This window comes from Hylaeus anthracinus, unplaced genomic scaffold, assembly GCF_026225885.1.
Source record: "Hylaeus anthracinus isolate JK02 unplaced genomic scaffold, UHH_iyHylAnth1.0_haploid 11982, whole genome shotgun sequence".
NCBI classification, from domain to species: Eukaryota; Metazoa; Arthropoda; class Insecta; order Hymenoptera; family Colletidae; genus Hylaeus; species Hylaeus anthracinus.
Genome location: NW_026534330.1, coordinates 9,527,834 through 9,541,885, shown reverse-complemented (window position 1 = coordinate 9,541,885; position 14,052 = coordinate 9,527,834). Strand labels below are relative to the sequence as shown.

The 14,052-nt window shown below is 35.1% G+C and overlaps 1 protein-coding gene across 1 annotated transcript; it reads right to left on the bottom strand.

The window, feature by feature from the left end:
- Window positions 1-42: 42 nt before the first annotated feature.
- On the bottom strand, window positions 43-3,936 carry LOC128886053 (uncharacterized). The gene is made up of 9 exons (XM_054140590.1): window positions 3,793-3,936; window positions 3,572-3,705; window positions 3,336-3,496; window positions 3,106-3,265; window positions 1,796-2,051; window positions 1,592-1,729; window positions 499-1,514; window positions 355-438; window positions 43-258 (listed from the first exon to the last, which is right to left on the bottom strand). Exons 1-9 carry the CDS (start codon window positions 3,815-3,817, stop codon window positions 187-189), a joined length of 2,046 nt encoding a protein of 681 aa, XP_053996565.1. The 5' UTR covers window positions 3,818-3,936; the 3' UTR covers window positions 43-186.
- Between the last annotated feature and the right edge of the window lie 10,116 nt (window positions 3,937-14,052).

Sequence of the window (14,052 nt, the reverse complement as noted above, 5' to 3'; positions counted from 1 at the left end):
ATCACCGACTTCAATGGCCTTAAAGTATATTAAACAAGGGGGTCAGTCTTAGTATCGTACCATCGTTGAGTACTTATTTATTCATAGAAATATTTATACAAAACTTTAAACAAATTTTAAATATCTAATACTTAAAATAATACTTTATACATTGGACAAAATAAAATTATAATATGTTTACAAATTTTATACACTCTGTCGATTCCAGACATACATGTCGTTTAGAGTTATCCTTCGCTTAGGAATTACATTGTGAAACTGTAAGTTGACAAGATACAATTAGAAAAATAAATAAATAAATAAATAAAAACAAAAATTCGTTTCGCGACATTGTTTACATGTGTTATAACATACCTTTTTAAACCGTTTGCAAGTAGGATTAGATCGAATAAAAAATGAAGAGTAAGTCGGTAACTTGGTAGAACTGCTGTTTCCATTCTAGAAAATTGAAATAAAAATTATTCAATTGTATAACAACAGGTAAAATAATAATCTTACAGTGTGCGATAATTTTATCCTATGTTCCACGTCTGAGTTTTCGGTACTAGTTCTTTTTCTGACAGGAATATGTTCTTCCTCGCTCTCGGTATTGTGAAAATGGTTCTTTCTTTTCTCTGAACTTGTTCGCTTTTCTACCGTTGGCGAAGATTTTTTACAATCTTTCAGAGGTAAAAGTGTTACTTCTGGATTATCGTCTCTTACATTCGTTTTATTTAACAGTTCATTGAGTTTTTCTTGTGTCAAAACTGTACTTAAATTTTCATTGCATTTGTTCTTATTTAATTGTTTACCTCTCGATTCGATATTATTATCTTCAGTTAAATCTATTACTTCGTTGGATGGAGTTCCTTTATTAGCAACTGTTGAGACCTTGGAAACTCTAGAATTTCGTTTCTCCAAACTCAAGCTTTCCTTTGAAAAACATTGCGTGACCTTTCGTGTAACATTCGTATTATGAAAAGGAGTTGCTTTATTAGCAACTGTTGACAACTTGGAAGATTCAAAATTTCGTTCCCGCGAACTCAAACATTTTTGTGAAGAACATTGCGTGGCCTCTAGTGTAACATCCGGCACGGACGAATCATCTATTATTTCGATACTTGGTACCCTTTTTTCCGTGCCTAACACGGTACTGTTAAGATCATCTCGCGTTTGTTGCGTTTCTTTTGATGCGTTAGATTCGAGACTATCTTTTAACTGATAAGCACTATCAATGTTTAATATGTCACTGTTACTATCGTATGATTCAGGAATAACTTCAAAAGTCTGTTTAGGTTTTTTCACGACTATATTTATATTTCCTGGAACGTTGGAAATTACTTTCGGTAATTGTATCACATCCTGTGTATCAAGAGCTAAGACTTCAGATGTATCTGGTTTCGATTCTTTCCGTTTTAGGAATTCTTCAAACTTGAATTTCGGATTGCAATATTTGTCCACAGAACAATATAAAATTGCAAGAGGAATTTCAGATTCCGATATCATTCTACGTTTATTTGCTCGTAATATATTATCTGGGAAATAAATTTAACTGAATGCGTGAAATAATATGTGTGTTGTGCTTATAATAATTAAATATAATAACACTCACATATCGAATCGTATTCGGACACGATAGATTGCGTTGACTGTGTTGCCGCGTTATTAGAATATTGCAATACAACAACATTTGATGCACAGAGTCCCTTATTAGTTATAGGCTTTTTTAAATATAGAAGCGATTTACCACCTTAAATATGTTTATTATAAAAAATAATGAAATGCAATACGATAACCTCGATTATTTGTTATTTACCTGCCATATTAACCATTCTACCATATATTTTATATTGATGCGCACTAAAATATACGAATATTAAATTTTGAAACAGTGTCTTCCGTTTTTTATTTGGACAGAGCGATACTTTTCCTTTGATAATAAATGATTCGCTGAGCGCGGGAACAAAATCTTTCGACTCTGGAAGTTCTTTTGCATTATAAAAGGCATCTTTCACTTTTTCCCAATAATCTAGGTTTACTATTGGTACGGCAGATGCCATAGCCCAAGTAACCTGAATTATATTCAAATAAATTAGATGTGTGAAACGTGCAATCATAGGCGTATTCTCATACTCTCGCATGCACAATATATAACGCTGTATCACTATGTTGATGCAAGTGTTCTAGTACTAATACAGTAGTTCTCTACAACTCCCTATGCGATACATACAGACCTTTCGAAACTTTAATCCTCGAATATTTCACCTTGAAGATCATTCGGAGGTCGAATTTCATTTTTCAAATAGAAACACTTATTCTTTAACACAGACTTAGAAAGAGCGGGAAATTTTACGTTCAGATATGGTTTCGTTTTGGGGATCACCGCGAGCCCTAGAGGTCATTCCGAGGTCAACTAAATTTGTTTCAACTGGACACCCCTATTCGTGACATTGGATTCGGGAAGAGGTGAAAACTTGACGTTCGGATACCTTGACATTTTAGGTGTAACTGACGATGGCGATTGACGGACAAGATTCGGATAAAAATTTTAGGGATAAAATGAATCTGTAAAGAGTATAATGTTATGAACACGGAATTGTTACAATGTGTCAAACAAATATTGTACGACTTAGACCGGGACACATTCGTAATCTTGATCATAATCATCGAGATAATCTGGAACGTAAAATTTCCCGCTCTTTCCGACCCTGGTCTCAAAAATAAGGGTTCCCCTTAGAAAAATTAAAGTTAACCTTCGAATGACCTTCAAGGTCAAGAGCAAGGTCAAATTAATGAAGTTGCAGAAAAATAAGACGTTTTGAATCTGAAAATTTGTGTAAGCCATTTTGTCCAATAATGCAAAGATTCTGAGATGAGTGGTGGGTTTGTTACTTTTTGAAAGTTTTGTATATAGTTCCCAGTAGACATTTAGATTTAACAGACATCTGAATTAAACTTACACCCCCCCCCCCAATTTCTCAATTAATTTCTTAATTAGGGTATTATAATATATTTTTAATTTTATTAGATTACTTGTGGCAACACAACACTGCACAGCTAACATTGCTACGAAATCCATGTAGTTTGCAATATAACATAAGATATAAAGAATGATCAATGAAAAACCTTTTCAGTTAATGTAGCTTTTGACACTGTCAAATGAGTGCAAGCAGATGTCCAATCTGTAGAGATCATCCCATCAATTTTATCAATCAAATTTTGTAGTGCTTCCTTATCATGATCATTTAAGGTAGATACAACAGTTATTATAGGAACATACACAAGACTAAAATGTATATAACAAATAAAAAATTTTATAAATTGTAATAGTAGAGAATATAAACTTGTAGACTTACGTAAATATATGATTCTGCAAGCCAAATCGTATTTTATCTTGGTCCTTCAAAGTATACCATTCCTTAGATACTTCTACTTTTTCTTCTTCTCCTAAAATAATATATGTACCATACTTTGAGTTGATGTCTTTCAGTTTACATATCGATGTAGACTCTCCCAACTGCAAAAACAAAGATTTATTTTGTAGTAATCTTCTTAGACTCAGGCCATATATCTCTGTATTTTTTATACATACCTTAATGACATCTCTAGGTTCCACGGAAATAGCAGCATGTAATCTACTAACAGATTCATCATTTATAAGAAGAATATCAGCTTTCTTTCTACCGAATGTCAGTTCTTTGTTTGGATGCAAGTATACGCGATTCCCTGGAATTTTAAGTGTAAATATCACTAACAACGCAATAAATAATTTACGATTTACTTATTAGTTAGCTTAATAAAAAAGGATTCTACCTTCGGAACCAATCAAATACCACATTCTGCTGATTTACACGATAAAGTATATTCACAATCACGGAAGTACACTGACAGCTCTATAACGGACACATAAAATTAACAGAATTGAATCACTTTTGAGGTTATAAACACTGACTTGTTACCGACAAATATTGTAAAACGTAAACTGCGCCATCTATCCTTAAAAAGGGGAACTATTCGAGTGACATTTTCAAATTTACCCTTGTATGTTAGATGTTTTACAAAATGTAAATTGAAAAAAAAGAACGAAAAGTAGGCGTCGTCGAACAAAGGGAAGGAACGCTCAACATTTAGTTTCTTCTTATGTACTTTGTTAGAAGAGTTTTTCATTTTCTTGCTATTAAACGTGCGACATTTTTCACTCTTAGTTGTACTCGATAAAATGAATTATTATAATTTATTAAATTCTCCGATTTCCAAATAAGTCTTCATGAATGTTCAATGAGAAAAGCGTAGAAGATCCAGTGAAAGAGAAAGAAGGAAATCGAACACACAAAAAACGATTTAAACAATACAAAGTTACATAGAAAGGATTAATTTTTCAAAATATAGAATCTAAATCACTCGAGTGATTCAAAATAGACCTAGTTAGAGTACCATATTTTTTCAAAAGAGTCCCGTCTCTTATAACTTCCAACAGTTTTCTTCATCAAGGCTTACGATAAGGGAGATTTCAAAGGTGACGGAAAAGCCAGCGCTCCGGATACAATTATTTATTTCCATTGTCATCTTCAGCTCCAATACATGTGATACTGGATATATAATGATTTAATAATGTTCATTAAATACGAAGTACGAAACCTATCTACGCTAAACTCGTTCTACGATCGATACCTTTTTTTTCTTTATATCATCATACAAATGAAACGTTTGGTAAATAAATTACCAGACAGGTAGGCAAGCGTTTTGTTTCGTTCTCTCTCGATTAATAGGAGAAGCACGACTGTCAAGCGTGTCGAACCTACCTCGGGTAAATGAACATTCTCAAAAAGTTCTCGTAGAAATCACGCCCGTCGCGGCTTTGTTTCGCTCACGCTCGCATCGGTTTACGCGTTTTGCAAGCCTGCGTTTACATCGCACACCTGGCGGCGGAAAGAGGCCGTAGCGCGATGCGGCGTCCGCTCGGTTTCATTTTTCTTCAAGCAACGACACTCCGTAAACGATTTCGAGCGAAACGAGAATCGAGCTACGAAGCGTGCAAAGCTTCGTGGCGCGAAAAAAGCGTGCGATGTAAACGCAGCCCTCAACGAGGATACGTTAAGCATCGATGGGAAGACCGTATAAACTACAAAGGCGTATCAAACTCGAACGAATCGCGTGTTTACTCGTCGTCTTCGCGCGAAACTCAAGTTTTATCGAATTGCCCCGCGTTGCGATATTCGGCCATGTGTTTCAGTCGATCACAGCCTCGCGTTTGAGAGCCGAGCGAAGGGAACGAGACAGCGACGGAATCGAACACCTTCGTCGACAAACGTGGCCTCGTCGAGTAACGAAATCGTGTTCCGTTCTCTGACGATCTCGGTAACATTTCGCAAGTACTCGCTGATTCGAACTCGAACCTTGTCATTAAGTCATCGAACGAGCATCGAAGCGAGTTTCGCGACTTACGTACTAGGGTAGCTCTAGGAGCGTGTTACTCTCGCGAGATACGCAACATTCTCACGCGACGATCGCAGACTATGCAAACACGAATCCTGAAACGGTGCACGCGAACGCATCTGGTCATCGGTATCGTTCACCCTCGATTATGCCAATTATTAGAAGCGATTAGTAGCGCTAAGTTGACGCTAAACGTATCATGGTCATTTGACCGTTTTCAAACTTTTTTTGTATAGATTCTTACATACAATTTTACCGTAACTAGAGGGATATTGACACACACGTGCACGTTTGCTTTTACATCTAAATGACCAATTACTTACGATCACGATGCCTTTCGGAATTAAAAAATATACCATATTTAAGTGAGACAACATATTTGTATGTTGAAATCGATTTACAGATGAAAATTGCTTTGGTTCGCGTGTATTCGATTGGAGTAAATAAAATCCATTTGAAATTCATCCCTCAAGAGGTTAAATACAAGTTCAGTTCCTTGTGTGAACAATGAAAACCTGTTCAAAATGAGAACTTTGTAGTGGAGAATGTGACTAATATAAATAATATATGGATATTTTTTTAAATTCAAGACACTATGAAATTACCTTTTACTATTTTTTTCTTACGTTTTTAATGAAACAGGAAAAAATTGTTTCAACAATCCATAAAAATTGTTCCACGTATTATTGAATTCACTATCGCGTGAAATATTATTGTATTCAATTGAAAAAACTTCCTTAAGACCATAACTAATTGCAAAAAATGTAATTAATATGAATAATATAGTAGTATATAAAAACACAGCACCACCTTTTTCAATTTCACTCAAACGACGTGTAAGAGTGACATTCGACTAAAAAATCTTGCCTATCGTAACGGTAATTATTAGACTGCGGATGATCATGGAAATTCATATTTTCGCGGATGCAGATAATGAATTGCGGTTTAAAAGAATCCTGCTTCTTAGAAACAGTGTAACATGTCTATTATTGGTAATATCGAATAGATTTTTTTCCATTTGTGAACATCTTCATACACTTTCTCATATTTTCATTTGCCATAAATGCAGTCTAATAATTATAATTACGGAAGGGGTTAAACCCCTTAAACTGTTAGCAGAGTGGTCGGTTTTATCTCTGTATTGCGATTTATCGATCACTGTTAAATCATGCTTGCCTAGTCTGCATTTAATTGGATATCTTTTAACGTTTAAACCGATCACGTGACTTTCCCTCGTTCCTGTTTATTCGTTTAAATCAGTCGGACAGTCGTCCCATCCACCAGTCGAAAATTCGCTTCGTCGACCTCGTAAGGCTAAAAATGGATTCGTGAGACATAGACTAGAACACTTTGCTTGAATATGTATGCACGTTCATATCAAGGGAAACGCTTTCTTCTTATTGAAAAATCGTTTAAACGTAATCGTCGATCTCCTTCACGAAATGGAAGATTCGTCCTCGCCATCGGGGGGTGAAAACAACAACGCGCCCCTTTCCAGAGACGGGCAAAATCTCATTTCAGTCGATTTTATTCGAATGATAAGCAAAAACGATTTATTTGTTGCCAGGTCTATTTATTTATCGAGCAGGTTGATTTATCAATAATATGAATAAGGAATGATATTGGTTCTCTAGATATAAAAGTTCTAATTAAAAATGTTGTGACGTTTAACGTTAGAGGATAAATATGTAAATAAATTACATAACATATATATTAAAATCCAAAGTGTTAATGTATTGTGATTGTTTATTCAAGTTAATTTCATTGTAATTTGCAAATTCTATTTTATGGAGGCGTTGAAATCTGACTTTTCTCAAATACTAAATAATAATTTTGATAAGCTTTTACTCGTTCATGGCGAAATACAATTTAATTTTGTAATGTATCTTTTATTTGTTACTTGAAAATTATAATTAGATAAGAATTTTGCCCGTCTTTGCCCCTTTCACGTCGGTGTGTCTTTTTCGTTAACGCGATTCGAACTAGGGAAAGGTCGTGAAAGAAAAACGATTGTCCAAATTCGAACGTTCGTCATGGATTGTCGTACAATTATTCCAGTGTACGCAGTTACTTTCATTTTCTTATTTACTAATCTGCTTGACGAGTACTCTGTCGATCTGGTAAAACGCATTCTAAGGACTTGAAATGCAAACAATTTCTAAAGTTCTTCTAAGATTCAAAATTTCTTTGAAAGAGAACAGAAACTTCCCTATATGGTGAATGGTGAGGAAGAATTTCTTTAAATTATCAAAATATTATAAAATGAATTTTTCTCGAGGAGCTAGAGATCCCAAATGAATTTCAAAAGATCCCTAAACGTCTTCTAAGATTTAAAATTTCTTTGAAGGAGGAAAGAAACTTGCCTGAAAATTGCAATGGTAAGAGGAAGAATTTATTAAAAATTTTCAGTACGTTCTAAAATGAACTTATTTTGAAGTATTTTCACTGACAAATTATAATTAAAGACTTGAGATGGAAATGTCTCTTAAAATTTTCGAAACGTGAACGTCTTAGAGTACCGACATGAAAAATATTACGTTACGTTTCCTCGTCGAACTATTCTTTAAATGAATGCTGCATTTGGCTTTCACGTATTTGTTATCACCGCTCGTCGCGATTTCGCACCTTCGGTTCTGAATTCGCGAACTGATTGCTCAAGAGGTTCGAAGGGAATAAGAAAATGATTAGGCAAACGCTCGAAAATTCTGAAAACGCATCACAACAGTTTTAACAGCGTTACAAATAGGAATACACTACTACGTCTAACTTCGTGGACATTAACATTACGTTCAATTTACCGTCCAGTCAGTGGATACTGAAATTTCGTCAGTCCTGAGAAATTGAAAAACTGCAGTCGTGTCCGGCATCGTTCAGTCGCAACGATAAAATGTAGAAAAACCTATATTAATTCCTTCCTCGCGCCGAGTCTACTGCTATTAATCGTTATTAAATTAAATTTACTGATCGGACTATTCAGTGATCCATCAGCGACTCTTCGCCACGTCAGAGTGCTATAAGCTCGTATATGAATTTTCGACTCGCTTCCTGAGCGTTTGGTACAAAAGTTTAATAATAACCAACATATACTTCAAGAATTTGACTTGCACACTTTCATAAATTTAGAAGGGTGAACCTTCGTTTCATTTTAGCGTGTAATTCTAAGATACGACTGTATGTTCAGTTAATTTTCAAGATTTCAGTGCAAGCTGTTCGAGCAAGTGAGAAGCCAATTTCAAAACGATTGTTAAATTAGCGTTGTCGACTAAGTGTCGTCAATCTCATTTTTAGAAAAATTATGAACCGAATTCGCAGTTTCATGTAATGTAATATTTGAGTTAATCGTTATCAATTAATCTGTGTTACTAAATGAAATATAACAAATATGTTGAATTATTACGTCGATCATACAAATTTTGATTACATGAAATGATTATTTCTGTTATTTGTTGATACAGTCTTAGAATTTTTAATTTTTACGCTTGAAGAAAAATCTAACTTGTTCCATTATTTATACTAAAATAATATCAATTAAAGGTATTTTCATTGTCCGATAACAGTCAAATTGTACTAATAGAAATTAATATAAAATAAATCATGACATGTTACTTCGTACAAGATTCAATCCATAATTTCTCTCAAATGGAGATACTGTCGTGTAATTAAAATTGATTTTACTTTCAATTGGGTCACCAGTAGTAATATAAAAAAATACTAATATTGTATCCTCATGATTATAATGAATTTCGTTTATCTAAGAGGATCTAAAATACTGTCACCGACGTAAACGTAATTATAGTCGGGTTAAAGAAAGAATCGACTTACCCATCACTTTTTCAGATCATCGTTAAAATAATCAATAACTGTTTACTTTGTAGCTAATAGAAACATTTCAGAAATACATCCCTTCGTATTATGGTAAATATTATTTTTCTGGTGTTACTATATAAGTTATTTTAAATTACCTTGTAACTAGTTTTTAACAAGAAAAGCTTCGAAATATATTCACGTTAAAGAGTTGGAACGTCTCAACTAACTTATTTACTTTCACTTTCAATTACGTTATCTTCCATAAATGTATCCAAATAGTTATTTGTTAGTTATCACTCTGGATGAAATTTGACTCGTTTTCAAAGTGACATCTATGCAATATTAGATCTAGATTGAGGGTGAGGGTGGGGGTCTACAATGCTACCTTGCTCTGTGAGCTCGAAATGCGGCAGAACCTCAATAATAATAATAATAATAATAATAATAATAATAATATAATATAATATCGCAATATACCAATATGATCGATATTATATGTTACATTCAATTTCATTTGTTTCGTAACAAGAAAAATACTCGAATCTAAAAAGTCTGTTTTAGATGAAAATTGCTGTGAATGTAGAGCATAATTGAGATTGAAGATTCATCGAGGTTTTATTGCAATTAGGGTTGCCATCTACTCAACTATCAGGTGTTTCTGTACTGTACTTTCTTCCTTGATTCTAAAGTATATACTGTATTTATTAATGAAAACTGAATTGACTTATCTGAATCACTCGATTAACCAAAAAGCTTTATATATTTTGAACATGCTCATTATTTTGAAATGTATACAACGTACTGTGACGAAATGTTAATAATACATTTAAAATTGTGTTACATATCATAAATCCATCAACTTTATCACTACATAAAAGTTGTTATTTAAGTCTATTGGTTTTAATGATCTTATTAATTTCTATAAAATGAGAAAACCTTACCTTGATCTTACACATTACCCAACATATACGCTTTCAATTTTAAAGTGTCTTACTTTTCACTGTGTAAAAGGTGGCAACCCTAACTACATATAATTGGAACAGTCAAAGGCAAAGAGTGGGGAAACGCATTCGTGGAACACGCATCAACAACAAAATAGATTCTTTCTTCGACCAGACTATATATGAAATTATTGTCATCGATGTTTGTCTATATCGTCAACTAATATAGGGCCAATTAGTGTGCTACTTGATATATCAAAACGACGATGTACGAGGCACAGTACGCACAAATAGTCAACTAAATCAGTGGTCGCCAACCGTGAAAGGTTTATAAAGCTTTTATACAAATTTCATAATATTCTTTCAACTACATTTTCAAATCTTATACATGTATATACACGTATATGTATTCACAGATGGTCAAATGACATGACAAAGTACGATAGAATAGCAAAAGAGAAATTTTTGAAAATTAAGTAATCGTAAGTTAGCAACCACTGCACCAGAACCATTACAAAAATGGAGAGTACGATCGTAGCATTTATTTCTCGCGTCTCGACCCGATTGCCCTGCGAATCACGCTTCCCCGATTGCAAATGTTTGTTGACAAGGCTGTTTCGTCATTTTTTTTATTTTTCTTTCTTTTTTTTTTTTAATTAATATCTGGAGACAGTTATACGATAACCCGATAATATTTCACCACAGGCACGAAATAGTCCAACAGTAGTCATCGCTATTCAATATTACGTAATAGTAATGCGTGTATATTAATATTAGAATTTGCGCTATACTTTATTCGTTACACCTAGCGTCGGGTCTCTTAATCGGAGCACGAAGGGCCACAAGCGAACGTTATGCAGGGTGCACGGTGTGTTTCGAGCAACCTTTTGTATAATTTTAGAAGAAACAGGCACAACCGACGGCAACAATGAGCTCGTGGAAAAGCGTTTCGCGATCATTGCTAGATACTTTGAGAAAGTCTCGTTCCATCGAACGAACGCTATTTCTTCTGCTTTTCGTTCAATTGTTTCTTTTTCGTATCTTTATTTTCGTGCCGATATACTTTCCACCGCAAGAATGCCCCTGAGCCACGATTATAATGCGACAGAAAATCGTTTTTCCACCCATAAATTATAACAGTAATTTCATTCACAACAGTAATGCCATTAATCGTTAGTTCGTGCAATACGAAATTCTAAACGACAAAAATCAAAGTTTCTGCTCAATTTGAATTCCATTCCGGGACATTCTCTCCAGGTCTCCAGCACACGTGCCCATGTATCTTCGCGAGACTATAATATCGATTAATTTACGTATGTCGAAAGGGATCAACTTGACTCGGGAACCTAGCGAATACCTAAGCATCGTTTAATCGACGACGAAATTTTTTCGGAGGTGTCTAAACTACGGAATTGAGGTAGAATTACACCATGGTAAATTCGAGATGACGTACACACATGCGAGGGAGATTACGATTCGCTCGTAACTTTCGTCGCCGCGCTGGAAAAAAGAAGAAAAATAATGAAGAATCGTTATCGAATTTCAATGGCGACCCTTTTGCGAGACCGTAATTGTCACGACCGTGGATGCTAGCGTCTAATTTCGAGACGTTACCGTTAACTGTTATCATTGTATACCTAACGATATTATCGATACACGTTACATTTACGAACTGACTCTATGTAACAGCTATAATAGTAATGATCTATGCGCACTATCACCACATCGGTTTATGCTATATGCGATGAGAACTCCACTCGATAGGAAACAACGAAGTCAATCCGATGCGAAGATGCATCGCCAGATCTTGGAATTAGCGAACGTGTTATCTAACATTTAGACGAATTTGACTTAATCAACCCTTGATTATCAACACTTCAAACATTCGTTGAATATAATTTGGTATGTTATTAATATAAAACTGCAGTACGACTTTTGATCAATTATCTTAAAATTGATAATTTGAGATATTATTCATTCATGCATGATCCAATTTCGTAATAAGCAAAACCCTTCATTTATAGAACAGATAGGATTTGATCATTATGCTAAGAATAAATGAAGTAAGACTTGAGAAGTAACACTCATTTGTGTCTTCAAATGACCCAAGAATAAAAATTTGATTGAAAAGATTAAAAAAATAAGGACCATAATTTGTTTGATAAATTTACGGTTCCCTGTACGAGTTGAAAGGAGCCACACAGAACACTCTGAATGTATCTATCGAATAATAAAGAAGGTGTTCAAGAAATACTTCGTTCCAAATAACTGAAAAAAAAAAAAAAAAAAAAAAAAATTAATATGTTTACTTTCACCCGAAAATTCCCCAGCAGCTTGTAATTCCTAAAACCAACCAAGAAGTCAAAGATGAATAACACATCCGCATCGATGATCCCTGAGATCTGGGGAACCGATCTTCGCAGATCGTCTCTAGCTAGATTCCAGCTGGCCCTGCTACTAACGCGATCGGATAATAATGGAAACTCAACTCTTACGTCAAACTCACCGGCCGTTCCCTTACAAAATATTTGTGCTGTTTTATACAAAAAGAAAAACTTAAGCTTAATCTCCTTCCCTCCCGTAACTGACGAACTCTATACACTAAAGACCGCGATAAGGTATGATACAGTGTTTGTACAAACGCGTCGCGTACGTGTGTTACAACTTGTAACAAACGTCTCGGTATTACATTCCTGCGAGGTTACGCGTACGCTTATACCGCTTATATCCGCGTAATTACACTCTAGGAACATCTTGAGGGCATCGTTAATGCCCTGGCGATTGCGAGGCCCTCGTTTCCGGTTTTTTTTTTGGCGCCTCGGCGATCAACGATTTCCGTGAACCGTGCCGATTTCTAAAGTTACACGCGTCGATTTCAAGGGCCGATCCGCGGTCGTTGATGAAGAAAAGTCGACTCGACGAGGAGGACATCCGCGGACAAGCTGTCGGCTTGTAAATCTAACGTCATCGACTTTGCCTCGTCGATGAAGAATACTCTACAAAGTATAATCCCATTTTGTGCCAACTCTGTATGATACATACAGAATCGATCCTGTGTATACTCGTAGGTAACAAGAAATGCATGACTGGTCGACGTTATTCGCGAGCTTAATGCTGTATGTACAGACGTATTTACGTTTGCGTCGTCGCTCGTCGACTTCAACGTATACCGACGCATTAGGATGCATAAGATCGCTTTTAATTAACCTCCACGATTAGTGGTATTTTCGAAAATGCAACTTTGAGCGTCCCTGGACAGGTCTTACTCCTTTTAAGAGGGTAGCGCTTGTCCAGCATCGTCACGTTGTCTCGTGCGATCGAATGGATTCGTGGAAGATCGCAAGAGTTGCTCTTATGCTAGGTGTCCAGTCGAAAGTTCGTATAGTACGCGCAGTAGTCTGCGTGCTAGCAGTCGTCTCGGTATTCATCTGCTCAAAGTGTATTAATACGAGAAGGAGCTATTATTTCTAGAAAAAAGGTTCTCCAGTGGACACCAAGCATCAAACTAATCGTACAAAGTATCAGCTGATGTTTACAAGAGGCTACGCGATAGAGTCTCGAGGTTGGTTTGCGCGCACACAAAGAACACTTATACGCACAATTGTTTCAATTGAATTACACTGTAATTTAGTTCTAATACATTGTACTCCAATTGCGTGGTAATTCAATCACGTTGCAGTCGAATTACATAATTAAAACTTTTCAATTAATTAAATGGCTAATTACTGTTATCGTGAATCTAATTGAATTACAATGTAATTGAAATGCAAAGTTACTGAAATACAGCTTTCCAGTAAAAATTGATGAATAATAACATATTCGTCAGTGGTGATTACTTCTTTCTAGTAGCTTGTTTCTAGCTTTTATTACATCTCTTTCATTACAACAA

Bases quoted from the DNA above. Each gene is read 5' to 3' on its own strand.
- LOC128886053 (XM_054140590.1), bottom strand. From the start codon at position 3,817: ATGTGGTATTTGATTGGTTCCGAAG. The intron at 1,515-1,591 runs GTGAGTGTTATT...TTTATTTCCCAG, and splicing joins GTCCGAATACGATTCGATAT to ATAATATATTACGAGCAAAT. The intron at 259-354 runs GTATGTTATAAC...GTCAACTTACAG, and splicing joins CTTGCAAACGGTTTAAAAAG to TTTCACAATGTAATTCCTAA.